The 26,106-nt window shown below is 39.5% G+C and overlaps 2 protein-coding genes across 5 annotated transcripts in view; one reads left to right on the forward strand and one right to left on the reverse strand.

Annotated features, from left to right (window-relative positions):
• The window catches only part of SAMD3 (sterile alpha motif domain containing 3), a 43,843-nt gene extending 34,733 nt beyond the window's left edge, over window positions 1-9,110 (forward strand). The window contains exons 7-10 of the mRNA XM_065889026.1: window positions 1,275-1,475; window positions 7,825-7,996; window positions 8,512-8,594; window positions 8,826-9,110. Of these exons, the coding sequence (XP_065745098.1) occupies window positions 1,275-1,475; window positions 7,825-7,996; window positions 8,512-8,594; window positions 8,826-9,110 (741 nt within the window). The remainder of the gene's footprint in view (window positions 1-1,274; window positions 1,476-7,824; window positions 7,997-8,511; window positions 8,595-8,825) is intronic.
• Window positions 9,111-13,032: 3,922 nt separating this feature from the next.
• The window catches only part of L3MBTL3 (L3MBTL histone methyl-lysine binding protein 3), a 115,767-nt gene continuing 102,693 nt past the window's right edge, over window positions 13,033-26,106 (reverse strand). For 2 of the 4 annotated variants that reach the window (XM_065889242.1, XM_065889240.1), the window contains 3 exons: window positions 19,719-19,888; window positions 19,264-19,326; window positions 13,033-13,929 (listed from right to left, as the gene is read on the reverse strand). In XM_065889242.1, coding sequence (XP_065745314.1) covers window positions 13,786-13,929; window positions 19,264-19,326; window positions 19,719-19,888 — 377 coding nt within the window. In that variant the 3' untranslated portion in view covers window positions 13,033-13,785. The remainder of the gene's footprint in view (window positions 13,930-19,263; window positions 19,327-19,718; window positions 19,889-26,106) is intronic. The other 2 variants (XM_065889243.1, XM_065889241.1) reach the window with 1 other exon arrangement.

Raw genomic sequence — 26,106 nt, forward strand, 5'->3', positions numbered from 1 at the left:
TGTAGTTCAGCCAAATGTCCGCTCAACTAACTTTTCTAGAAAGATTATTTTCTTGTCTTCTCAAAGCCTGTTGATTATCTTAGATTTTTTTTAAAAAATACATTTATTTATTAATTTTTGGCTGCATTGGGTCTTGCTGCACGTGGGCTTTCTCTAGCCGCGGTGAGCTGGGGCTACTCTTCATTGCGTGCATGGGCTTCTCATTGCGGTGGCTTCTCTTGTTGTGGAGCACGGGCTCTAGGTGCACGGGCTTCAGTAGTTGCGGCTCGTGGGCAGTAGGTGCGACTGTACCACCAGGGGAGTCCCTACCTTAGATTTTTAATGAGAACATGTGAGGTACTTTCAGCCACCCCACCCCATCCAGTGTACCCAAATGCATAGCGAATATAACTGACAGCTTCATGATTCAGCATCACAAAATACCCACCATAATTATTTTGAATTTGGATTATATGGCATGGTACTGCAGCCCTAAAAAAGCATTTAAGAAGGAAAAATACAAGCAATAACAATAACAAAAACTTAATTTAAAACCTTTTATCTCTGCTTAATATTTTGTCTTCTAAAATTTAAATGCATAGGAATAAATGACATTTCTATTCAGTGTGAACATCCTGGGTAATCTAGGTTTCCACGTAAAAAGGTATGTAGGAAATGAAATAACTCTTAGATCTGTCAAGAGAACAGATTATGGGACTTCCCTGGTGGTGCAGTGGTTAAGAATCCACCTGCCAATGCAGGGGACACGGGTTCGAGCCCTGGTCTGGGAAGATCCCACATGCCGCGGAGCAACTAAGCCCGTGCACCACAACTACTGAGCCTGCGCTCTAGAGCTCGCGAGCCACAACTGCTGAAGCCCGTGTGCCACAACTACTGAAGCCCGTGCACGTAGAAGCCAGTGGTCCGCAGCAAGAGAAGCCACCGCAATGAGAAGCCCACCCACCGCAACAAAGAGTAGCCCCTGCTCTCAGCAACTAGAGAAAACCCGCGTGCAGCAGCGAAGACCCAACGCAGCCAAAAATTAAATAAATGACTAAATAAAAATTTTAAAAAAGAGAACAGATTCTAATTCCAGAGTCAGTAATTAACTCTTTGATTTGTTCACAGCATCAAAGACATTTGTTAACCACATTCAAAGCCAAGCATAATGCTACATAGTAGTGCTCACCACATGAGTGAATCGTTGAGTGTGTCATAACAGCCCACAATTCAGGTTTTCATGAAGCATTAAACTGCCACTTGAAACATATTAATATTTTGAAAATATTTTGTAGGAGGAAGCTGTTGGTTTAGATTATGATGTAGATGAACATATTAACTGGTTCCAGCAAGAATATGTGAAAACAGAAAAGGACTGGCGTGAGATTGATGAGAGGATGAGCCGGACTTTGGAAATAAGGAGAAAGTTGATGGGCAGCAGGACACCTCTCAAGGACATTCTTAAAATGTTTCCTTTCCTGAAGTGCCCCTATCAGGTATTTTTATTTGCTTATAATAGTCTGATTATAATGTCCAAACTGATTTTTGTCTCTTTCCTCTTGGAGTGGTAGCAGGACTATGCGGCAAGATGGTGCTTACGAATCTCAGGAGAGCGCGCGAGGCCCAAGGGGTACGACTAGGACCATTTGGAAGAAATTTCTGGAATCATTTGCTGATAACACACACTGGCTGCCTTCAGCTTTGAAGAGTTCTCCATCACGGGACACATTGTGGAGGCAGGGGCACCACTACTTCGGGGTATTTTGACAGTGAGCAACATTTTCCCTTTGCATGCATTTAGACAAGATAGTTTATGAGATAACTGTTAGCATGCAACATCACTCAAAATCTATTTCCTTTATGATCCCAAATCATTTCATAAAGTGGTCTTAAAATATACAAAGTTTATGGGTAAATCAGACACCCTGCCATTTAGTTTATTTAAGGTGGACATTAAAGGGTCCTGTTACAATTTTAGTGTAATTTTGGCTGTAGTATATAATGAAAGACTCTTCAGTGTTTTTATCTGAGAATACATTTCATGGAGGAATTCTGTAGGTGCAGTCAACCAAACTGGAAATGAAAAGTTTTACAGGCTTTTCTTCTTCCAAAAGAAACTGAAATAAGCATTTGCCTACATGCTTTATTTTAATAATAATGTCTATAGCAAACATCTGAGTGTTTGCTACATAGCAGCTATGTTCTCAGGGCTTTATTTACATGGATTATTTTATTTAATTTTTTCTCAGCAACCCTACCTTATTTATTGCTTGCTTTCTCCTTAATCTTTGGGTTGCTAGGAACAGTAATATACGGTAGCCTCTAGCTGTTAGAAGAGTATGCCAGATTGACACACGTACAAAATATACTTTTAAAGCGAAAAACTGTTAAACTGATAGCCTATAAAGTCTTTAAATGTAAGGAGCATGTTCTGAACATTGTAGTAGTTCCCAAAGTGCCTAGCAGAGTACTGTGTGTAAAATACAAATGAAGTATTGATTTTTTTGAATGCTGGATGAGTTAGTAGATGGTTGGTGTCTTAGTCCAATCTAGCTGCTGTAAACAAAAATACCATTGACTGAGTAGCTTATAAACAATTGAAATTTATTTCTCCCACTTCTGGAGTCGGGGAAGTTCAAGATCAAGGTACCTTCAGATTTAGTGTCTGGTGAGAGTCCACTTTCTGGTTCATGGATGGTGCTTCTTAGCTGTAACTTCATATGGCTGAAGGGCAAGCTAGCTCTCTGGGGGCTTTTGTATAAGGGCACTAACCCCATTTATGAGGACTCTGCCCTCATGACCTAAGCACCTCCCAAAGACCTCATCGCCTAATACCATCACACTGCTAGGTTTCAACATATGAATTTGGTGGGGGACACAAACATTTGGTGGGGGACACAAACCAAGGGGACTCTTGGTCCCCTTCATGTATTTTCCCCATTCCCCACTTACAACAGTGGTTGGTAAGGCTGCTCTGGTCACTGATGTTGCAACCTTTGAGGTTTTCACTGGACTGCAGCCTACAAAGTTTTAGTGGTTAAACCAGATGAGCTATGGTTCAGTGGCCTCTCAAAGAACTATAATTGATAGTAAATCTGGGGTTCATTATAGCTCTAATGAAGAGTAGAGACATTTCAGACCTAAGGCTGTGTCTCTCCTGCTTTAAGTCTCCCATTGTGGCATCTGTAAGTCTTTTCTTCCTATTCCCTCAGGTATTTCACCCTTTATATTCAAAATGTGGATTGGGGTATAGTTTTGGTAATGGCTGTACTTACTGAATAAAGTTGCCCTATTTATTGTTGTAAAAAAAAAAGGATTAAACATTTTAGGCTTCTTCAGGAAGTACGTCCCTAACTCAGCCTTGGGTAGCTAGCTGGGATTAACAATTCATAATATCCTTGTGGCGCTTCTGAAAATAAAAGCAAGTTTGACCTTGCTTACAAGGTCGTTAACAAACAATCCCTATAGTAGGACAGCTGCCTCTGCTTCAGACCTCCCCCATCACCTGCTTGTTTCTACTACCAGTGTGAAAACACTTGGCGCTTAGGGAGCTTGTGGACGCAGGCTGGTTGAAGAGCAGCAGCCAGTGTGAGAAGCTGGTCCCAGGACCCTCAATTACCACCTGTACTCATCAACGTCCTCCTCTCAAAAAACTTTCTCTCAACAGAAAATTTAAAAATTTAAACTTTTAAAATGTACTTCATGAGAGTAGAATATTATCAACTAGGAATTTGTTACTGGGACCTAGTGGATGTGGCACAAGACAAGAAAGAAAAGTTGAAGAGGGGAAAATACCAAACACAAATGTAAATAATTCCTCAAATTTCCAGTAAATCCTTTGAAATGCTATAGTTTTCATATTACTGAGAAACTATTTCAACAATCATTGTTTAAAACTTAAGTGAAGTGCCTGAGAATCACCAGCTAATAAAAAGTTTCAAAGGAAAACAAGAGAATCTGAGTTTTGTTTTTGGTCATGATGGAGAAACTGGTCCTGGACCTACCTTCCCATCATTAACATGGATAAAACTGGGAAAAATATCTATGAGGCAACTGCTTCCAGGCATTGGAGAGTAGGCATTGCAGGACTCTGCTCTTTTTTTTGTTTGTTTTATGAAATTGATTATTTTTAATAAGTTAATTGAATTATAGTTGACTTACAACATTATGTTAGTTTCAGGTGTACAACATAGTGATTCGATATTTTTATAGATTAAGCATTATAGAAAGTTATTACAATTATATTGACTATATTTCCTGTGTTGTACCTTACATCCCTGTGACTTATTTATTTTATAACTAGTAATTTTTTACCTCTTGGTCCCCTTCATGTATTTCACCCATTCCCCATCCCCTTCCCTCTGGCAACCACTAGTTTGTTCTCTGTATCCGTAGGACTCTGATCTTGATTAAAGGGGAACATACAGGATGTGCCTCAGTTTTCTTCCTTGGGGTTACTTTCTAGATCATGGCACAAAAAGGTGAAAGCCAAGCAGAAGGGTGGTCTCACAGAGTTGAACAGTTAGAGGTGGGAGTTTGGGAATGATGAAGTAGCTGGTATTTGCGAGAGACGGTACTAGAGGAAAGACGGAGGGCAGAAGTCCATGGAGGGATCCCCCAGAGGTCTTTGGCTGAGAGCTGGACTGCACAGGACAAGACCCCGCAAAGCTGCGAAGAGGGGCTGCCACAGGACGGCAACCTGAAAGCAGAGGCGACACGGTGTTGAAAAATAAGAATTCCGGCCCAGTCAGAGTGGAAAGACTTTGCTGAGAGTCTTGGGCATCCATCTGAGACTCCAGAAAGTCCATACTTTATGTCCTAGATTTGAGTTGGGGCCATTGACTAGAACTAAGGACAAAAACCAAAATAAACCGAAATAAACTCATTCAAACAATAAGATTAAGTCTGACAGAACGAGAAGGATCAACCAGAAATTTAATTGCCTGCCACAACAAAATTTAACACCCTTGAAAGGAACACAGTTTAATCCAGACTCCCTACTAGTGGTCACTAGGGGTAATAGTGAGTGGTGCCGCTCCATTGTCCATCCCTGGATACCTGGACCTGTGAATTCTGGCTACGAGAGAAACAGCACCATATATTGGGCTCTGACTCAGCGCATATACAGCTCCTGGAGAACCTTTCCCCAGCCCTACAAGGAACTGCTACCTAACTGGTGCTGTAACGAAGTCTTCAAAAGGCCGTTTCACCGTTCTATCAAGCCAGCTGCTTCAGGATGGTGGGAACACGGTAAAACCAGTGAATTCCATGCAGCATCACTGCGGGGCATCTTAGCAGAGAATGGAATATATATTTTAAAAGAACCAAATTGAAATTCAGAACTGAAAAGAACATTTATCTGAAATGAAAACATCATTGGATAGGGAAATGCCTATTGGGAAATGCAAACTAAGGGTCTGTGAACTTGAAGATAGAAATGATCCAATCTGAATAGAAAAGGAAAAATGATTAAGGTTAATAACCTTTGGGACAAAACCTGGGGTTGTAGAGAGAGGGGCTATTCTGTGACTGACCATTCACGACTGGGGGTTTGGCCACATGAGGTTTGGGGAAGATTTGAGCAAAAAAGTAAATATTGGGTTGGCTATTCTGTGACTGACCATTCGTGGCTGGGGGTCTGGCTACATGAAGTTTGGGGAAGATTTGGGCGAATAAGTAAATATCGATACATCGGGGATAATGGGAGCCAGGTTTTCGCTGTTGAGAGAGGATGTATGGGAAGCAGGGAGGTTGGAATAAGGCCTGTGTTGCTGGGTTGGAATTGAAGGTATCAGTGTGAACTCATGGTTTTTAATACGTATATATAGATATTTAAACAGATAGATGTATGTCTGTATGTGTGCATGTATATACAAATATGTATTTCCTAGCTTTGTTCTGTAAGAAATCCTAGAACACCAGTGAAGCAGTGAGCACATCAAGGGCTGAAATCTTAGTTTTTAAATATCATTCTCCATTAAAAGGAACCCGGGGCTTTTGGAGAAATAGCTGACTCCAAGGCTGAGGCGGAAAAAATACGAGATGAGCCTGAAATATTGTGTAGTGCCAGAAACTAAGGAAGCGCTCAAAGACCAAGAGGCTATGTCAAGAGGATTCAGGGGTCAACTCCTACTGGCCGAGTCTGGACAATCTGAGCATTAATATAAATAATGAAAGGATTAGAGTTATGATCATTTGAGTAAAGAGGGGTTTATTATTCTGTAGTGATACAAATAAACGAATAAATTAATGTAGGAGAAGAGAAAGCTACAGCGTAGAGTAGAAAGCCAATAAATTTAGAAAGAATTATGGAATTAGAAAATCACTATTTGGCAACTATCATATTCAATAGTAATACTTGATTCAGGCAAGAATCATTGGTGGATGTGAAATCTTACGGCTGAACGACAGGAAAAACAATATATTTACATCAACTCAAGGGAAACCCCCCCTTAAAACACTTACAACTATATGTTAATTAATAACATATTAATTAACCCGTCAGATTCCATCTTCACCGAGTGATAAGTTAGTATCTTCAATAATGGCACCAGTTAACACCTTCTGATGGAGGGGCGCCAGCATTCTTGCCATAATTCATAACTCATGAAGAAACATCATACAAACCTAGAATGAAGGGTGCTCTGCTAAGTAATTGGCCTCTACTTTTCAAAAATGTCAGGGAATTCAAGAAAACCAAGATGCTGCTTCAGATTGAAGGAGACTAAAGAAACATGATATCTAAATCTCACGTGTTCCTGGATTATGTTCTGGATTTATAAAGAGCATGACTGCAACAACTGGCAAGTTTGAATGGATTCGATTTTCCTGATTTTGATGGTTATGCTGTAGTCATATAGGAGAGCATCCTTGTACTTCTAGCTAAGTACAAGGAATAATAATATGCAACGAAGAATTAAGGGTTAAGAGGGCATCATATCTACAGCGTACTTTCAAATGGATCAGAGGGGTTAGCCTTGGGGGAAGTTGCGAGCTCTGTTTACTCTTTCTGCAACTTTAAGGTCGACCTGAGATTAATTTTTTTTGAAAAAGGTTAAAAAAAATTCCTGAGCTGTGCGCCCAGGAAAGTGGACAATATTTACCTTCCTCATGCCTCACTTCACATCTCCCTGCTGAGAGAGGTTCTTTGTAGGGTATTAATCTAAATTAGTCGTCCACTGAGTGTTGCCTGATAGCAGAGCCGCTATGTCTTTATGAGAATGTGAATGCCAGTTTTCCAATAACTTAACTTTTGGACCTAATCTTTGGGCAATTTAGGATCCACCAAGATACTCAGGAAATGATGGGTAGTATATAACTGTTCCTTATAGTGTTTTAAGGAAAGTGATAATTACATAATTCCTACTAGTGTGGGTGATGAACAGTCTTATAATGCCACTCTGTCAGAAAAGTTGGGAGGCGGACAGTGGTGGTGGACTTCTCCGCAGGGAAGAACTTAGGCAGTGGCAAGAAAAGGTGGTTTTGAGCAAAGGGGTTTCCACACAGGTAAACTGTTTTTGCTTTCACCTTGTAGTCAGATCTCCTAGACTCATTTTGGTTTTCACCCTTTATTTCTGTCTGATCTTACAGAGTTTTTAAAGCTCTTTTCCCTTTAGGATACCATGGTCAGGAATTTTTCAAGGTTTGCTTCCTGAAATCTGACAGTTCACTTCAGGCTTTCATTCTTTTCTCCTCCTCCGTCCTAAGTCTTTCTACTTCTCCACTAAAGCTAATCAAATATCTAGTATATAAACTAACATTCAGAGCTTAATATAATTCTAAAGAGTAACTTACTTCCTTACATTCTATACATTAGCTTTTCTTGTGATCTTTTTCTTTTTTCAGCTGTTCAGAGAATTCCAACTTCTTACAAGAACAGATATTTATAAGAAAACAAGGCACATTTTGGAATCCTATTCAGAAAATATACTGGCTTCTTTTTCTTTGGTGGACAATCCAATCAATATTGCATTGCAAGAAAAAATGAAACAGCATACAGATGAAGACATGTTGAAACGTTAGTAAACCTAAGGGATAGGGTGATCTGGTCTCAGTTATCTGTGTAATTCAGGATAATTAGGAAAGCCATGCTTTGTAGAATTCAGTGAAACAACATGTGGGAAAGAAAAAAGAATTTCTCAACTAGGAGGAGTTGAGGTGTAGATTTTAAAAGTACACTTGATATTGTAAAATTATATTTAGGAAACTAGTAACCTGTTAATTTCATACACAAGGTAATTTACAAGCCACGAGGTAGAGTACAATGAAATCACCCTGGCTGAGGGACAGAGAGTACACAGAACTCTTATCTTCTCCTGGCAGTGATCTGGAGGGTAGAACAGGAGATCTTGAATGTTTATTAGAAGGGGATGTTGGTTTAAAAAATGGTAGGGAAACACTGATCTAAGAAGGCTAGTTTGTTCTCTGTAGAAGGTAACAAAAAATAATCCACATGTTTTGATACTGGCTTTACTTACAACAATTGGTAAGAGCTTATTTTTACTTGGACTGTGAGCCTGTTTGCTTTGACAGATATGAAGATGACAGCCACCTGTTTACTCCTACCAGATGTTTTCGGGGAGGATCCCAGCCTTTTTGTCATTGTGAATGAGAAGGTATGTGGTATTTCAGTGATCACTGGTTTGAGAGTTCATATCTTTATATGATTATTTATTTGAAGCAGGATGGTGGCCTATTTTGAAGTTATGTTTTGTCATATTTACAAATAATGCTAAATTGCAAAAAGCTCATACATTGTAATATCATGGTTAGATTGAGGCATCTTGTATTATTTAGCTAGTTTACACGTCATGGGGTGGTGACTACTGTAATCTTTTTTTTTTCAGGTGCAAGTGTCCACACCCGTGTTAGAAGTTAAGAACCCTTTCAACATGGATGTCTGTGAATTTTCTTTGTATTTAGAAAAAGAGAGACTCACAAAGGTGGATGACTGTATTACAGCCTTGGCCACTCTCATAGCTGCCTTCCATGTATTTGGGATCGAGTGTCCAAGAAGACTGTCCCAAACCCTCAACTTCCTAGAGACACTGATTTTTGATACGCACAGTCCATATTTTCCTTCTGTGAAAGAAAAGGAAAAGGAAGTAGGATTTCAACACACAGTCACTTAAAGCATGCCAAATATTTTATCAGAATTGATCTCTGGGATGGCTGAAACTATTAAAGATTGTTTTGATTTAGTAGAGGTAGGTATTAGAAAATCATCTTGTCTCTAGGATTTGAATGAGTATCAATGCCTTCTATCTTTACACTTCGATGCTTTCTTTCTTGAAATCCTGTAATAAAATACTACTTAAAGAGATGTTTGAGTTCTAAGCAATTCCAGTCCAAGTTAACACTTTCAAGGGTGCATTAGGTTTTAAAAGACACTACGCTTCACATTTTCTTAAATCCTTCAGATTAGGATATGACCTTGCACTTAAGTCAGCGTGCCTACTTTTGATAGACTTAATGTCCAGGAGCTGCACACTTGTGGCCTGTGGTTCTGCCTCTGGGCTGAACATTGCTTGGAAACATTTTGAGCATTTTAAGAAGATGCTCACACTCCCCAGTTCCTCTTTCCCTCAGCTGACCTGCCCTGGGGGGTGTTTTGGTTTTCTTCATTCATACCTGTGGAGAACCCGGGCTGCTTCATTCCTGAGGTCTCATTTCTGGCCAATCTCGCCGGCACAGGTTTTGATCATCTGTGACCCGTCTTCATCTTTCTCTGCTTCCCTGCCTTGAGATACAGTGATGTGCCTGGTTCTTGTCTCCCCACACGGTTTCTAGTTTTCCTTCACCTTGACCTCATCTGCCCTGGTTGCCCCTTGGGCTTGTTTTGATCTATGATAAGGATCTTGCTTTTCACTCCCAGCACCACTTGGGCCTCAGCTTCTAGCTTCCAGGTTAGGACCCTTCCTAGACTGGCTCTCCAGCCTCTCTCAGGAGCCCTAGTCCTGGTGCCTCACCCAGCCCAAAGCCCCATGTTGTAATTCATCCAACATTAGTTTTAAGGTGCCCCTTGTCATCATCACAATCTCAACATTAGTTTTGACAGAACTGGTGGGTTTAGAGACTGAAGAATTTAAGTGTGCTACTATTGCACCACAATGCGATGGACATTTCCTGGGTTACTTCATCAAATAAAATGTTCTTTGAAGTTTAATAAGGGCTCATATGAATTATTGAAGAAATATTTTTATAGCACGTCTCTAGAAATACTGCAAAATACTAATATCTTTCTAACTGTTCATTAAAATGCTTAAGTCAGTGAGATAAAAGAAAATGAAAGATCAGCTGCCCACCTCTGCAATGACTATTCGCTACTTACATGAGAATGGACAGGCAATAACAATTCGGTACATTTCATTTTCGAATAACTAGTCCCAATTCTACAGTTTCCATATCTTCCCTTTCACTACAATGTGCCTTTAGTTCCTTACAGAAAAAAGTTTCTTTTATTTCCTCCAATTATTCTCTCCCCACTCCCGTTTTTTGTGTTTTTTTTAAACCATCTTTATTGGAGTATAATTGCTTTACACTGGTGTGTTAGTTTCTGCTTTGTAACAAAGTGTATCAGCTATACATATACATATATCCCCATATCTCCTCCCTCTTGCGTCTCCTTCCCACTCTCCCTATCCCACCCCTCTAGGTGGTCACAAAGCACCGAGCTGATCTCCCTGTGCTCCCTGCTTCCCACTAGCTATATCTGTTTTATGTTTGGTAGTGTATATATGTCCATGCCACTCTCTCACTTCGTCCCAGCTTACACTCCCCCCTCCCGTTTTTTTAAATTTCAAAATCTTACTCCTCTTCTCCCAAATGAATTTACCAAGTTCTTAAAGAGTCCTTTCCCTTGGAGGTCCACAGTCTCTATGGCTGGCTTTTTTTTTCTTTTTTTTTTTTAATACTGGAGTAGTTGTAACAATGTTGTGTTAGTTTCAGGTGTACCTCAAAGTGATTCAGTTACACATATACATGCATCTATTCTTTTTCAAATTCTTTTCCCATTTAGGTTATTACAGAATATTGAGTAGAGTTCCCTGTGCTATACAGTAGGTCCTTGTTGATTATCTATTTTATATATGGCAGTGTGTATATGTCAATCCCAAACTCCCGATTTATCCCTCCCCCCACCTTTCTCCTTTGGTAACCATAAGTTTGTTTTCTAAGTCTGTGAGTCTGTTTCTGTTTTGTAAATAAGTTCATTTGTATCATCTGTTTTTTAGGGTTAGCCTTGAAAGAAAGCCTCTCTTTGTTCCTTTGGGCCGGGGGCGGAGAGATAGGGGTGGAGCTGCAAGGTAACTGCAGTGAAGTTTGGCTCAGACATGCGCTGACCATGAGCTTTATTGTCTCTTTCAATGGTGTATCTGTCTCCAGTGGACAGCATGGCCATGCCACTTGGCAAATATTCAATATTTCTTGACCAGCCTAATCCTATTTTCTTTGGAAGCTGAGTCCACTGAATCTATAAGTTGCAAAATAGCAACCTGGGGTAATATTTCAACCGGTAGACAGGACGGACTCCTTTGGCTTGTAGAGTGTAATTTTTAAAAATGCATTTAGAGATGGGAAGGTTCTGTCAAGTTCCACATTCCCCATCCCTCCCTTTTGTCTTACTCCAAGCTTGCTTCTCTCATTTCAGGGACCTCCCTGTCATCACGGCTCCCTGTTTCCTCTGTTAAAACTTAGACTATACTTAGACTATATCCCAGGGATGGAATGGTGAAAGGTTTCCTCTTCTTGTGGAAGACTCTTCCACCCTAGTAGGGATGCTTAATGCCTTGCCTCTAACATACAACAACATGCTTCTTAGAATGAGTAGATGTTTTCAGTAAGATTTAAAAGGCTCCTCTGTTGCCATATGTGCTTTAAACTAGCAGGGAAAAGTTCTCAATGCGTGTGAATCCTACCTGCCGTAACCATAAAATTGATTTGTTTTTCCTTTTTGTCACTCTTCACATCATCTGGGACATAGTCTGACAAACAATTCCAAATCCTACAGATTCATTCATTACACAGGTATCTAGGGCCCGTATGTTTGATATTGTTCCTGCTCTCATACGCCCCTCCTATCTGACAAGGTTTCTTAAGAATCATACATATATAAAAAAGTATCTGCAATTAAGATTTTATTTCATTCATGTCAGGTATAACAAGTGCAACGTGAATGTACAAATTCTGAACAAAAAAGGAGAAAAGAACTAACAACAAAAAACTTTTTTTAAAGCAGATTTATGCAAAGAAATGAAGTGGGGGGGTCACGGGCCTTGTTTTACCTTGAATTATGACAAAAGCAAAGGACCACTCATAGACTTCCAATGCAGGGGGGAATATCAAGGGAATCCTACATGAGAAAAAATGAAAGCAACTAAGGAAAGAGGTGGACCTTTCCCCAGAATTCAGACAACATGCTACAGACTTACTTTCTACTTTTAAAATAGTTCTTAAATAAATATCCAATCCTGGAATTAAAAGTTACACACATAGGCTGATAAAATAATTTACCTTTTGCGTTGGAGATGCATTCTTGCAAAAGTAACACTACCAGCTATCAGTTTATAGGTCATCAAGGTCTTTCATTTAAAGTGCATCTGTATGCTTCTATACTGAGGAGAAAAGAATCTCTCCAAAACAGAGCTCCTTGAATAACTGCTCTGGGAAGGTCACCTCCCTCATCTGTGAGCATTTAGAATCTTTGTGTTGACTGGGGCTGCTCCCTCAAATCTTGCCTCTTGGGTAAAATCTATACACTCTCTCTTCAGCCAATCCTAAAGAAAACCTTTGGGTTTGGAGGACACTGCAAGGTCTGAGACAGAGCTCTTTCCAGGTTAGTATTTATATCAATAGAATGAGCCCTTCATCTCTGAAGAGCACCACAGTTACTTCAATGACAATTAGAAGCTCAAGATCATCTCATAAATAGTTTAAGATCATACAAACAGCCCCCCAATATAACTGCATATTCCTTTGATATCACTGGAGTCCTGTAAACACACAGGGCACCACGATGTATGAGACTGATGTCATTCAAATACATCACCTAATTTATTTATGTTTATATATTTTATTTTTCAATTCCATTATTTATATACACGTTTTTGGTAATTAAGTCAAGATGCTGGTGAAAAGTAATTTGTTTAACATTTCATAATTGCGTGCAAAAGTAAAAACACTGATTTAAAGAAAGGTAATTTTTACAACTATTCAGCCCCAACAAATTATGACAAGCAGTTAGGCAGTATCATGACTTGCAAAGTTATACTTAGCATAATGTTGCAATTCAAAATATGGCACAGAATTAACAAGACAGATAACAGTCCCACTGGCTAAAGTTAGCCAGGTTTTCACAAATTTGGTTTAAGTTGAAGTTTGATTATATAAAAAGGTTCCTGAAAGTGTTGAAAAAGAAAGAGTGTACATGAAAGAGAATTCAACAATGTTTACAAAATGCCAAAAGTTCTTACTCTGCCCTCCCCCACCCCCGCTTTTTCCATAAATAATTAATGAAGTCCCCCTTCCCTCCCACCCCCCAGCCTCAAAAAGATTTACAAAGATAAATTTAGCTCAGTGAACAGAACCGAAAGACGACTGTTGTACTGTTGTTAGACAGTACCTGGTTAAAAGCTCAAGCACTTTCGTAAGAATTCGTATATATTGTCTCTTAAGGAATATAAATAATCTGACAGCATTGCTCTTTAGAGTTTTGGAGACTTCTCGCTTAGGAGTTACCGCTGTCTTTGTGCTTTGAGTAAAACATGAGCTTTAAAGCAGAAAGCTGACGGTGCTCAAAATTCACCATCTTCAAAGTTCATTGTGGGAGTTCTTCTCTGCGGCTTTGAACATCAGGATAGAATTGAAAATTTTGAGGGCAGGGCCCAACTTAATGCTCATAATTTTCACAATGTCTGTTTGGGTCATAAGCAGAAATGCTTCTCCATCGATTTGCTAAAATGGGAGGAAAAACACAAAAGATTTTGAGTTAATCGGATGTAGGGTTATAGGACGTATTCAAGGTTCAATTATCAGCTCTCTTCTACACAGTAACACTAAAACGGCACAGATGGGCAGTTCATGTGTACAAACAACAGTTCCTCATAAGTGGACCTTTCTTATCTACAACAACACCCCCAAATGTGGACTGGGAACAAAGTCAAATTCATTCATCTGAAGAATCAGCTCATAGGAAAGTGGAAGGTGCTCATATCTTTCTGTGATTATTCTGATGTAGGCGCTGAGTCAAGAATAATTTGGGAAAATCCAGGGTGCCTCAAATCCAGTTCTTATCAGGGCAGGTTTTAAAATGAGATATGAGAATGGGTACATAAATACTTGTGGATAAACAAAGGAGTTCAGGCAAACACATCGGTTACATGCCTTCCACCATGAAGAAAAGAAAACCAGTGATAACATTCATTTTTAGAGTAGCCACAGTTATTTTTCAAATACAGAAGAAAAGGAATTACTAACAACCAACAATGGCAACCACCAGTATAGCTGAAGGAATGTAAGCCTGGTGGGAAGAGGTGTACACTCTAGGCTGGTTCTTCTACTACTTGGGTAATGGTAAGAAGCATTCTTCCTCTCTCTGGGTCCCTTCTAAGACTAAAAGTCTACATTTCTACAGAATAGGATACTATGAGGTTCAAAGATACAACTCTGTGAAGTTGATGTCTGGTTCAGTGGGTAGAGCAAAGGAGTAGTCTTCTTTTTGTATAATTTTCAGCTCTTGGGGAGTCCACCATCTTAAAAAAATTATTTCACTTCTCTTTCAGTCTTCTCATTTTGTACAAAAAGTAAAATACACTTTTGTTCTCTGCCTTGGAGGACATTAGAAACCTTGACAGCAGTGTACTATTATGGGCTGAACTGTGTTCCTCCCAAATTCCTATGTTGGAGTGCTAACCTCCAATAACCTTAGAATGTGACCTTATTTGGAAACAGGGTCACTGCAGATGTAATTAGTTAAGATGAGGTCATACTAGAGTAGGGTGGGTCCCTAAACCAAGATGACTGGTGTTCTTATAAAAAGGGGAAATTGTGATACAGACACACATAGAAGACAACAAGAGAACACCATCTGCAAGCCAAAAAGAGAGGCCTGGAGCAGCTCCTTTCCTCACAGACCTTGAAGGAAGCTACCTGCCAATGCCATCATTTCTTGTGTTCAGATGTCTAGCCTCCAGAATTGGTAGACATTAAATTTCTGCTGTTCAAGCTACTGGTTTATGGTATTTTGTTACAGCAGCCCTAGCAAACAAATACTACTATAAATTCTGTCAGCAGTTCACTAAATAAAGCCTAATGTAATTAAGTTGCCGTTTCTTGAAATTTTCCTCTTTCCTCTAAAAATAAAAACCTGTGAATCTAAATTGCTTCTATGCTTAATCAGTAAGAACAAGAGTCATCTTATACAACTTTAAGTAACAATCACCTGGAAAAAGTTTGCTAATTTTCAGCAAGGAAACACCCCGCTGTCATAAACTAGAAGTAAAGACACTGCAGTGTTAATTTCTAAGTGTAAGACAAGTTAAGTGGCAGCTATGAGAAATGTCCTATTGTTTTTTGGAAACATTTGCCTTGGTCTCATTTGCTTGTGCTGTGACAGGTCTCCGACAAACAAGTCCAAGCAGAGAGGCAGATCTACTAACACTTCACTCAACCCAGACAGACCTTGGTAGAATGAAGGGTCTGATAGAAGTCGTCTAAGACATTAACCAAAATGTCAACATACCGGGTTCCCAGGGAGCTCACTACAAAGAGTGAATGGTTTATTATAACCTTGGGCCCTACTGAGTCTTCTTCTGGGACTAAGTAAGAAATTAAAGTGACAGATGACTGATGAAAAGGAACATGCAGAGAACGAGGCTGGAGTCTAAAAGCTAGGAGTGGGATGAGAAGGATAAGTTTTGGTAGATTATTATTTTTAAAGCTAACCTGGGAAGAAAAAAGTCATCTTGAGGCTAGAGCCAAACTTTAGTATATTACATACAAGCAGCTCTGATGTGTAGCCATGAGGATAAGCTTCAACTGGAAAGAAGTAAATAATTTAAGAAAGTACTTTCTGAAAACAGTAATTACTGCAATGGATTGCTGGGTTTATTTTTGGTTTATGCTTCTGTAATGTATATAAACTGGTCTAGCTCCAGAGATTAAGTATCTTGCTAAAGGCCCAAAACTCTGGAGGATCTGGAACTTGGGGTTCTTGCCTTCCATTTCATTGCTCTTTCCACTGTGCACTCATGGTTCTTTTCCAGTGTTGTAACTCTGCAAGTCACAGCGACATGCTCTTTGAATGTCTTTCTCAGAGTGTAAAGGTATGAGTCTATTCATTCAACAGAAACTTATTAAATACCCATTAGAGTCTAGATATTATTCTTGGGCCTGGGCATATAGCTCAGACTAAAACAGATAAAAACAAAACTAAGCAAACAAATAAAAACCCCTTGTAGAGTTTACGTTTTAGTAGTAGGAGACAGACTATAAGAAAAACCATAATAAGCAAATTAATTAGTAACTAATTCTAAAAGGTGATTAGTGGTATGAAAAAACTGCGAGTCGGGGAGATGAGTGGACAGTAGGGCCAGGATGGATGTGTGGTGGCAGGTGGCAGGTTGAAGGAGGATAGTCAGGATAGGATATTGAGAAGTGGAGTAAGCTATTGAGAAGTGGAGTAAGCTATGTGAACACCTAGAGGAAGAGCATCCCAGGCAGAGGGGGCAGCCAGAGTGTACCTGGATAATCTGAGGAATGGCAAGGAGGTCTGTGTGTGGAACAGGGTAAGCAGGGGACAGAGTGGACGAAGAGGTCAGGCGGTGAGAGAGGTGATGGGGTGTCCGACTGTCGCCCTTGTGAGGCTCTTGGCTTTTGCTCTGATTTAACTACCGGCAAGACCTGAACAGAGGAGTGACATGATTTGACTTTATTTTGTAGCAGAATCAGCCCAGCTATGCTGGAAATAAATTACAGAGGAGCAGGGACTTCCCTGGTGGTGCAGTGCTAATGCAGGGGACACGGGTTCGAGCCCTGGTCTGGGAAGATCTCACATGCCGCGGAGCAACTAAGCCCGTGCGCCACAACTACTGAGCCTGCGCTCTAGAGCCCATGAGCCACAACTACTGAGCCTGCGCTCTAGAGCCTGCGAGTCACAACTACTGAAGCCCACATGCCTAGAGCCCATGCTCCGCAACAAGAGAAGCCACTGCAATGAGAAGCCCGCACACCGCAACAAAGAGTTGCCCCCGCTCGCCACAACCAGAGAAAGCCTGCGCGCAGCAACGAAGACCCAACGCAGCCAAAAATAAAATAAATAAATAAATAAAATACTATTTAAAAAAAAGATTATTGAGGAACAGAAATAGAAGCGGGGAGGCTGGCTAGGAGGTTATTGCTTTAATCCAGGCGGGAGAGGATGGTGGCTCTGACCACACGTAGCGGTGGAGTGGGGAGAGGGAGCTGGAACACTTAAATGCTTTTAAAATACATCCAATAGGGTTTTCAACAGATTAAATGCGGAGTATGTAAGAGAGTCATCTGGGATGGTTTCAGATAGTAGCCCACACCTGCACTTTGCCTTTTAGAGATGACTTACAAGACTTTAGCTAGATTTGTTTTCTCATTTTCATCTAGGACTCAAAACCCACGCCTGCTGACCTGGTGAGACATGTGAGAGCAAGGATCATGTCCTATTATCTCTGAATTAACCCTCTTACTAGAGCATTACATGGAGTATCATACACATGGTAGGAATTTAACAAGATTTCACAGGGTAAATGAATAGTGGAATGAACATATGAATGATACATGTTGACAGAGAACATTCATTGCCTCATTCTTCAAAAGAAGGCTCTGTCTTTGAGGATATTAGGTGCCTGGGGAGTGTCTCCAAAGATAATATGAAGAAAAAAGTTATTCAAAGAAATAACATACCATTTGAATTTGAATCTTACTTAACCTAAATAACAGAGCAAATCTATATGGACTAGCTAGATATCAACAGAACCAAAAGTAGAATTTATAAAATAGACGTGCTAGAAATTTATTTTTTAAATTGTTTCATCATTTTCAAAGGTAATGTTACTACATGGCTCTTTCAAAGAAAGAGCAACAGCTCCCTACAGGAATCTAAGTCTGCTCAGGGATCGAAAATCGACTGAGAGTAACCCACAAAGACACCTAGGACGCAGGCCTTAAGAAACTCAAAATCTGAATAACTGCAAATTCTTTAATTTGACCTTCAACTAGAAAGAAGACAGAACATTTCTGAAAGTAAGACCATAAATCAGAAAAGGGCTGATGACAATCAGATCCTTGTGCATTTTCACAGGCACCCACATAAGCATAAATGATACCTAACAGTATAATGACATTGGCGACTGGCGGCTCAATTCTTGGCTGTGCCGACACTCTTGCAGTGTTCTTAACTGAAAGTGTGCTGTTTGAACAGTGGAGGCTAAGCATAGGAGCAAACAAGGTATCTTAGAGCTGCAGACAGCAGGTGCTGGACAAAGCCTTCTGAGATGATTTCGTTCTCATTGTACCTTCTGAGATCAGGGTGATAACTGACTGTTCTGCTTGGAGGAGATGACAGGCTTATTTTTAAAGGTCTCTAGTGAAAAGAGTCTCCTGCTTCTAGTGTAGTTAGAAGTAGAATTCCTTTTTTCCCTAATGCTCACTTGAGGCGGTACCGTTATTAATCATCCCTTATACTGAAGTTTTGGACAGACAGATGAAAACAACTAATAAAATCATCTTCCAGCAGCAGACGGTAATAGATGTAATGAATATCAGTTAGAATAAACATCACTGAGAAATGTATAAGATCTAAGGGATTGTTTTAGCAATAATGGTAATATTAATTATCAGCATCAAATGAAGTTAATTTTGGTGTTAAAATGATGTTTGAAAATAAAATAATGGGAACTAAGTTTACTTTATTAAAAATGAAACGTTGCTTCTTTCTTGCGTTGGTGTCTTTCTGTGCTATACACTATATAAATGCATGTTTTTAAGTTTTGTGTTTGTTTTGTTAAATAATGAGCTTAGTGCTTCTGCTGTGGGGCATCAATAACATGGCACAATTTCCTCTGCATCTAATTTTATACAAACACATTTTTATACAACTGATTAACGCTGCTTGTTAGACAACTCGATATCACTTTGTCAGTTTCAACATAACCCGTCTCTTCCTTTCTCTGCCAATTTAGAACATTTCACCATTCACTGCCATTCAGTGCTTTGTCCCCCCTTAAGTAACATACTGCAATTTAGTGGAATACTTACTTCGTCTTTAAATACCTTTCCATGTTCTTCACATCCAGGTAAGCTCTGTATGAACTCTGACACCTGTTAAAAATATGATTAAAATTCCAGTTTAAAAAAAGAAGCCGGTGCTTCCCTGGTGGCGCAGTGGTTGAGAGTCCGCCTGCCGACGCAGGGGACACGGGTTCGTGCCCCGGTCAGGGAAGATCCCACATGCCGCGGAGCGGCTGGGCCCGTGAGCCATGGCCGCTGAGCCTGCGCGTCCGGAGCCTGTGCTCCGCAACGGGAGAGGCCGCGGCAGTGAGAGGCCTGCGTACCACAAAAAAAAAAAAAAAAAAAAAAGCTGGAATCTAAATGCTACAGGTTATTGTCTTTCAGAAAAAAAAAGACTCAATCCCATATGCATTCATGTTGCCCTCTCCTTAAGCCAGTACTCCTACGTCTGGCCCCTGGCAGACCAAGAAAATAAAATATACCTCATCTGTGCTCCATTTGGAAACTTTACTGGCAGGGATGCCGGCTACAGTCGGGAGAAGTTTGCTCTGCTGCTCCCAGCGCAAGGGCAGACATGGAATCGGGGACTTAAAGGACAGAAAGACCGCCGACCGCCGCTGTGCCTGCTGTACGCTGGGTTCTTCCCGGGCACCTGGTTGACAGAAACAATCAGGAATTCACTCTCTGAAAAGCAGCTAAAAAAGCCCCCAATGCCATGTGTCGCCCCCAAACAATGAGTAGCATGGAAGCAAGGTAAAGCATTGGTTCAACATTACATTCATTGAATAATTACACTCCCGTTCATCTTTACTGAAAGTTACCGTAAGAAACAACCTAAAGTTCAACTGACATGTTTGCCACATCACCCACCACCGAAGACATGCATCATTACACCATTCACCGTTCCCCCTTTAATGCTTCAGATAAGAATCTGCCCCCGAGCTTTAGTGACAAGGAAAATAACTCTCACCCTATGAAATTATATTTGGTTCCCTTTTGGCTTTGCAATGTCCTAAAAGTAAGAGCCAAGTTGCAGGCTCAAGTCCAGCCGCTGTGTTTACCCTGTAGTTACCATACCTGTTCTCTCCTTTTACCTCAGCCCTGTTCTGTTCTTCCAATTTCTATTTACTAATCACATCAATTTTTCAAATAGCCAACTTACTTTTTTTGAAAGGGGATATGAAATTATTGAAATAAAAATAAAATTGCATAAAGGCAAATGCTTTTGTCATTCTTCACTTGTGAAGATCAAAGTTCAAACTACAGAATATTCTATTTATCTGCTAGTTCTTCTGAATCCAAACCTAGTTTACCTGCTGCTCTTCTAAAACAGCTGTTTTCTAGCCAATGTTTTTTTTTTGTCCTTGGGACTCTTGACTTAGAGTTTGTCCATCATTATCTCGATAAGATCGGATCCTTTAGAATGGAAATCTTTTCTGAAAACTACTTACTCAAAGCCCATCAGAAGAAGGCACCTCCCCACACTTACTCTCCGCTCTGCCCACCAGCTCAGCTAGGAACTGAAGGTGGCAGCACACCTAGAACCCCCTCCAATCACACCCCACCCAGCAAGGAAACCACCTCCCTGACTTCGAACACCCTCGCTTCTTTTGCCCTGGTTCTGAACTGTAAGTCTGATGGAAACTTGGTATCTGGCTTCTTTCTCTCAGTAGTGTCTGTGTGATTCATCCACATTGCTGTATGTAGTTGTAGCTCACCTGCTCTTTGCTGTGTGGTTTTTCATTGTTATGAATATTTCACAATTAATTGGGAGCTGATGGACATTTGAGTTGTTTTTAAGTTTTGGCTAAGACCGACAGTGTTGCTGAGTACGCTCTTGTACATATCTTTTCTTGAATATATGTATGCCTTTCTGTTGCATACATACTGAAGAGTGGGACTTTGTGGTTATAACGTTTGTGTACATTAAGCCTCAGCAAATTCCACCAGTTTTCCAAAACAGCTGTGTAGTACACACCTACTAAGAGCATAAGTGTTGCAAACGCTCCACACATGTTCTTATCAGCTGCGGTACCGTCTCTCTTGCTCACTGTAACCCTTTCGGTGCGGGTGTCACGGCCTCATATTGTGGTTACAACTGCATTTGTCTGATGCCAAAGTTGACAATCTTTTTGTAAGTTCATCGGTCATATGGAGAACCTCTTTTGTGAAGTACTTATCTATTTTATGCCCATTTTTCCATCAGGTCATCTTGCCTTTTTCTTACTGATTTGTAGAAGTTATCTATCTATCTATCTATCTATCTATCTATATATATACTCTGGGTAAGAATCCTTTCTTGAAAATATGTATTATTTATATCTCCTCCCACTCTGTGTCTTCTTTTTACTCTCTTAAAAAGGCCTTTTGATAAACAGAAGTTCTTAATTGTAGTAAAATTTATTCTTTTAGGGATAGTACTTTTGAAGAAATCTTTGTTCACCCCAAGGTCCTGAAGATAGCCTCCTCTGTTTTCCTCTGAACACTCTGTTTTACCTTTCACACTGAGATCACAATCCATCTGAAATTTATTTTTGTGTATGGTATGAGGTAAAGATCAATATTCATGTTTTTTTCCCACATGGACTTCTAATTGCCCAACCATGATTTAATGAAAAAGACCAACCATCCTTTCCCTGCTGTACTGCAGTGCCAGCTTAAAAATAAATCTAAATGTGTTTTCAAATATTCTCTTCTGTCCCACTGGTCTCTTCACACCGACCCACAGGCTTTAATTACTCTCATTTTATGAGTGTACTGATATCTGTGATCTAGGTCTTCTTCAAGACTCCTTGACTATCCTTACCCCTTTGCATTTCCAACTTTAGGATCTGCTTGTTAAAAAAAATGCTAGGATTTACATTGGGATAACCATTGAATATACATCAATTTGGTGAGAGATAACACCTTCACAATATCAAGCCTTTCAATCCAAGAACAAGGAATCTCTCTCCATTTCTTTGGATCTTAAAATACCCCTCTTCAATGTTTTGTCATTTTCATGTAGAGGTCTTGTATATCTTTTGTTAAATTTATTTTTGTGTGTCTGATGTTTTCTGTTGCTATTATAAGTGGTATAGTTTTTTAAAAACTACTTCCTACTGTTTTATTGTGGATCTTTGAGAACTTTTCTCTTCAACTAGCCTAATCTAAATTTGAATTGCTCTGAATGTTAGAAAAGTCGCTATACTGAATTAAAAGAAAAAAAAAAATCTATCTTACTGGAGCTAACACCCACTGGTCCTTGCTCTACCTGAGTGAGCTCATATAGAAAACTGTGTCTGCTCCCCATGAAACCTTTCAATTCTTCAAATATTTTATAAAAAACCCTTCATGGTCCCTCTTTCCACGTGATCATCCACCGAATCTCATATAATTGGTTTTAAGGTTTTAGGTCTTCATCCTATTTTACTGAAAATCTATTATGAGCCAAATATACAAACCTGCACCAGTTTGGTTTCATTCTTTTAAAATTGCCCAGAGTTCAAGAAAGCTTTGTTTTGCATAAATACGGGGTAACTTAAAAACATTCCTTAATCTCAGACAGTCCCAAGAGTTCAGCAATTATTTGCAACACATTATTTGTAAATCCTTCAGGAGATGGACTTACATGAAATGGTAAGAGTTCTAGTTCCACATTAGAGAAAAACAACACAGTCCACTTTGTAACTTGTATTTGGATTGCCTGCCACAGAGTGTCAGTTTTTCCCAAAGCCATACACTTTCTTCTATAACTATTTATGTTCTGTTGACACTTGGCACTGTTTCCTCCTTCACTGAAGCTCCACTCTATGTTCATTCTATTCCTGCTGAAGTTGTATTATTCACAGTTCACTTCTAATGCTCCTACATCATTATTCCTTAGAAAAATAACTGAGCCATTCTAAAGAAGTGACTAAAACCCCTACAGCTCCTATATTTCTGGTAGCGTTTGCCTGTCTTCGAAGCTGACATCATACGTAGGCCTAGACTCATACACCACTCCAATACTAATACCAACTTTCCATCCTTCACCTTAAGACCCCCCTTCCTTTTGCTGATTCTTTCATGTTGACTGATGCCCAGTGTTATTTTCTGACGAATGGGGCAACTGTAGCATTTACCAACCACAGAATATGCCATCTCCTCAGAAGATGTTAGGTACACGCTCCCAATCCAAAAAGGATAAAGAAAACAACTTCATTTGAGTGGATATGTATTGGATCCCTGGAAATGCACAGAAATGTGACTCCTGGTTTTTATTTTAACATGTGATATAGACTAAAATAAACGCACATAGACTCTGGCTCAAGTAGCTGGCTCAGTGCAGAGAGTAGGGAAGAGCAGGTTTGAATGTGTATAATGTGCTTTAGAAAACAAAGCTTTTTTATTCTGGAAGACATTTCTGCCAATAGCATTTTATGAGGGTCAGATTTCTCACCACCCTCCTCTCAAATGATTTACCTGCATGAAAAATAATATTTTTAAAGGAGTTCTCTGTATTTTTTTGAAGTTTCCCAAGAAGAAAATTTACCCAAGGTATATGGTCAAACTTCTTCTCACTACTCCCACACCCTGACTCTCCTTCCTCCTGGGGAGAACAGTAACTGAATAACTAGCCCCCCAGAACCACCCTTGACCAAGATAAGACCTTGAGAACAGACACTCTGCAAAGGAGAGCAACAAGATACATGGAACCTGACTTCCTAATACTATTGAGTACCATTAAATCCTGGAGCACCTACCTTTGAGCCTCCTCCATGTGAGAGAGAGATAAACTGCTTTTACCTGATATAAACCACTTGTATGTGTTTTATGTCACACACACACACACCCCTAATCCTAATCACTACCAAGGTTTACTGCAAGAGCGTTTATAATAGTGAGAGACAGGAAATAACTAGCTTAGATACCCACTAGAGATTGGTCCATTAAATGATGCTGCATTGATCATCGATCCACAGAGGGAATATTTAATATTATTTTGTAATTAGTATAAATATTTAGGTAAAAATTATTGTAATATTACGTAGTTAGAAAACTGCACGTTACAAAGTAGTTAGTACAATATTTCAGATATTAAAAAATCCCCAAAAAACTCCCCCAAATTCAGAAAATGGTGTGTTAGAAAATAAAATTACAGATAATTTTGATTTTCTGCTATTTGATTCCCTGTATTTTCTAATTATTCTATAATAAATATGTTATTTTCACAATAAGTTACATAAAACCAGAAGCTGATATTGGATAAGCTACTTATTGTTACTCAAAATAATAACCAAAAAATGAAAGCCTCACTTTGGTGACTTGGAAAGCAATTTAATGCATTTTTGGAAATAATTATTAAAACATCAATTGCTGGGTTCCCTTAATATCAGAAGCAAGAAAATATTAGATGGGAGTAGCGTTAAGAGAAATAACTTTGTGGATCTTTGGTCTTACTGCTATTTCGTCTCTCTAGACAATTATCAAATGAGGAATATTTTTCTTATGTTGATACTTGATGGATGGATAGTAAAGCCCTGCCTCTACCATGTACATATATTGTTTATAATATGGAAATCACTCATTCAGCAATTACTTATTCAGCACTTACAATGCAATGTGGAGGGCTACATCAATACAGCATATTCTTGTAGACTTTCTTAAAATGAAGTTTAATAGATAATAATGTAGTTATCCAAAGCGGAAATTTGCAAATACAAATGTCTGTCAGTTCTGGTTGAGAATAGAGGTATTAAAATCCTTGATTTGGCTTAGGGTAGGAAAAAGTGAAGGAGACGATTAACCCTTGTGAGAAGACAGGTCTGATGAAGGTGATCCGGAAGAAATATATCCTCCAATGTTTCATGCAGAATCAAGACAATAAATCTTCAGAATAGAGACCACCATCTAAACCAAACATGAAATCTCCCAGCAGAAAGAGATGTCTTCACTACCATGGAGCATGAGAACCTGCTTCCTATAGGACTGTTCCCCTCCGGGCCCAGTAGAACCACAGGGAGGGCAAGTTCCAGAGAAAAGGAGAAGTTCTCTTCATGCTCCCTGCTGCTTTCGGACTCAGATCCCATTCTGCTTCCTGTTTCCAAGTCTGAACAATGCTAAATCAACAAGACACAGCATGACTTACCACTTGTCCTGACTCATTCCTATCCCTTGAAGCCAGGGACAGAAGTGAGACCAGAATCTCCAGCTGCCTTGTTTCATTTTAGTTTCAAAACAATGCTAGGAGGTAGCTATCCCGAAGATGAGGAAAACACATTGTGAGATAGGGCAAAGCCCAAAGCCACCCTGTGAGATAGGGGAAGCATCAGAGAGTGACCCTGGATCTTTTGTCTCCTAATAAGGAAGTATAGGGTCATGGTCAAGGGGGTGAGTTTAAGAGTCTGATATACATGGATTCAAGTCCCTGTTCTGCCACTAACTAGCTCTAAATTTTGGCTAAATCAATGTGACAGGATCACTGTAACGACTACATGATATTTTTAAAAATGCTTATTCCGGTGTCTGACATATAGTAAAGACTCAGCAAGTGGGAAAACTTATTCCTATCTCGAAAGAAAGGCATGCCACTGACAGTATCCTGAGTATAAAAAGGCAAAGATGAAAAGGAATCAATGACCCTTTTAAGCTAATATTCCATGAGTCTATAAAAAAAATGCTCTTAATGTGAAAGGAAAGAAAGCCAGGAGAAATGGGATACATCTGTCAACCAAGTTTTTTTTAATGGAGTTACTAACTGGTGACTAAATATAAAAAGGATGAACAATAACAATGATTGGGTAAAATAAATGGATCACAGCATCAAGGAATGTGGATAAAATTAGCTCCAAGATCCTAAACGCAGACGTGAAAAATATTTGAGGATCATTTCAAGGTCAACAACCAAAA

The sequence above is a fragment of the Phocoena phocoena genome, chromosome 12 (genome assembly GCF_963924675.1).
Source record: "Phocoena phocoena chromosome 12, mPhoPho1.1, whole genome shotgun sequence".
Taxonomy (NCBI): Eukaryota; Metazoa; Chordata; class Mammalia; order Artiodactyla; family Phocoenidae; genus Phocoena; species Phocoena phocoena.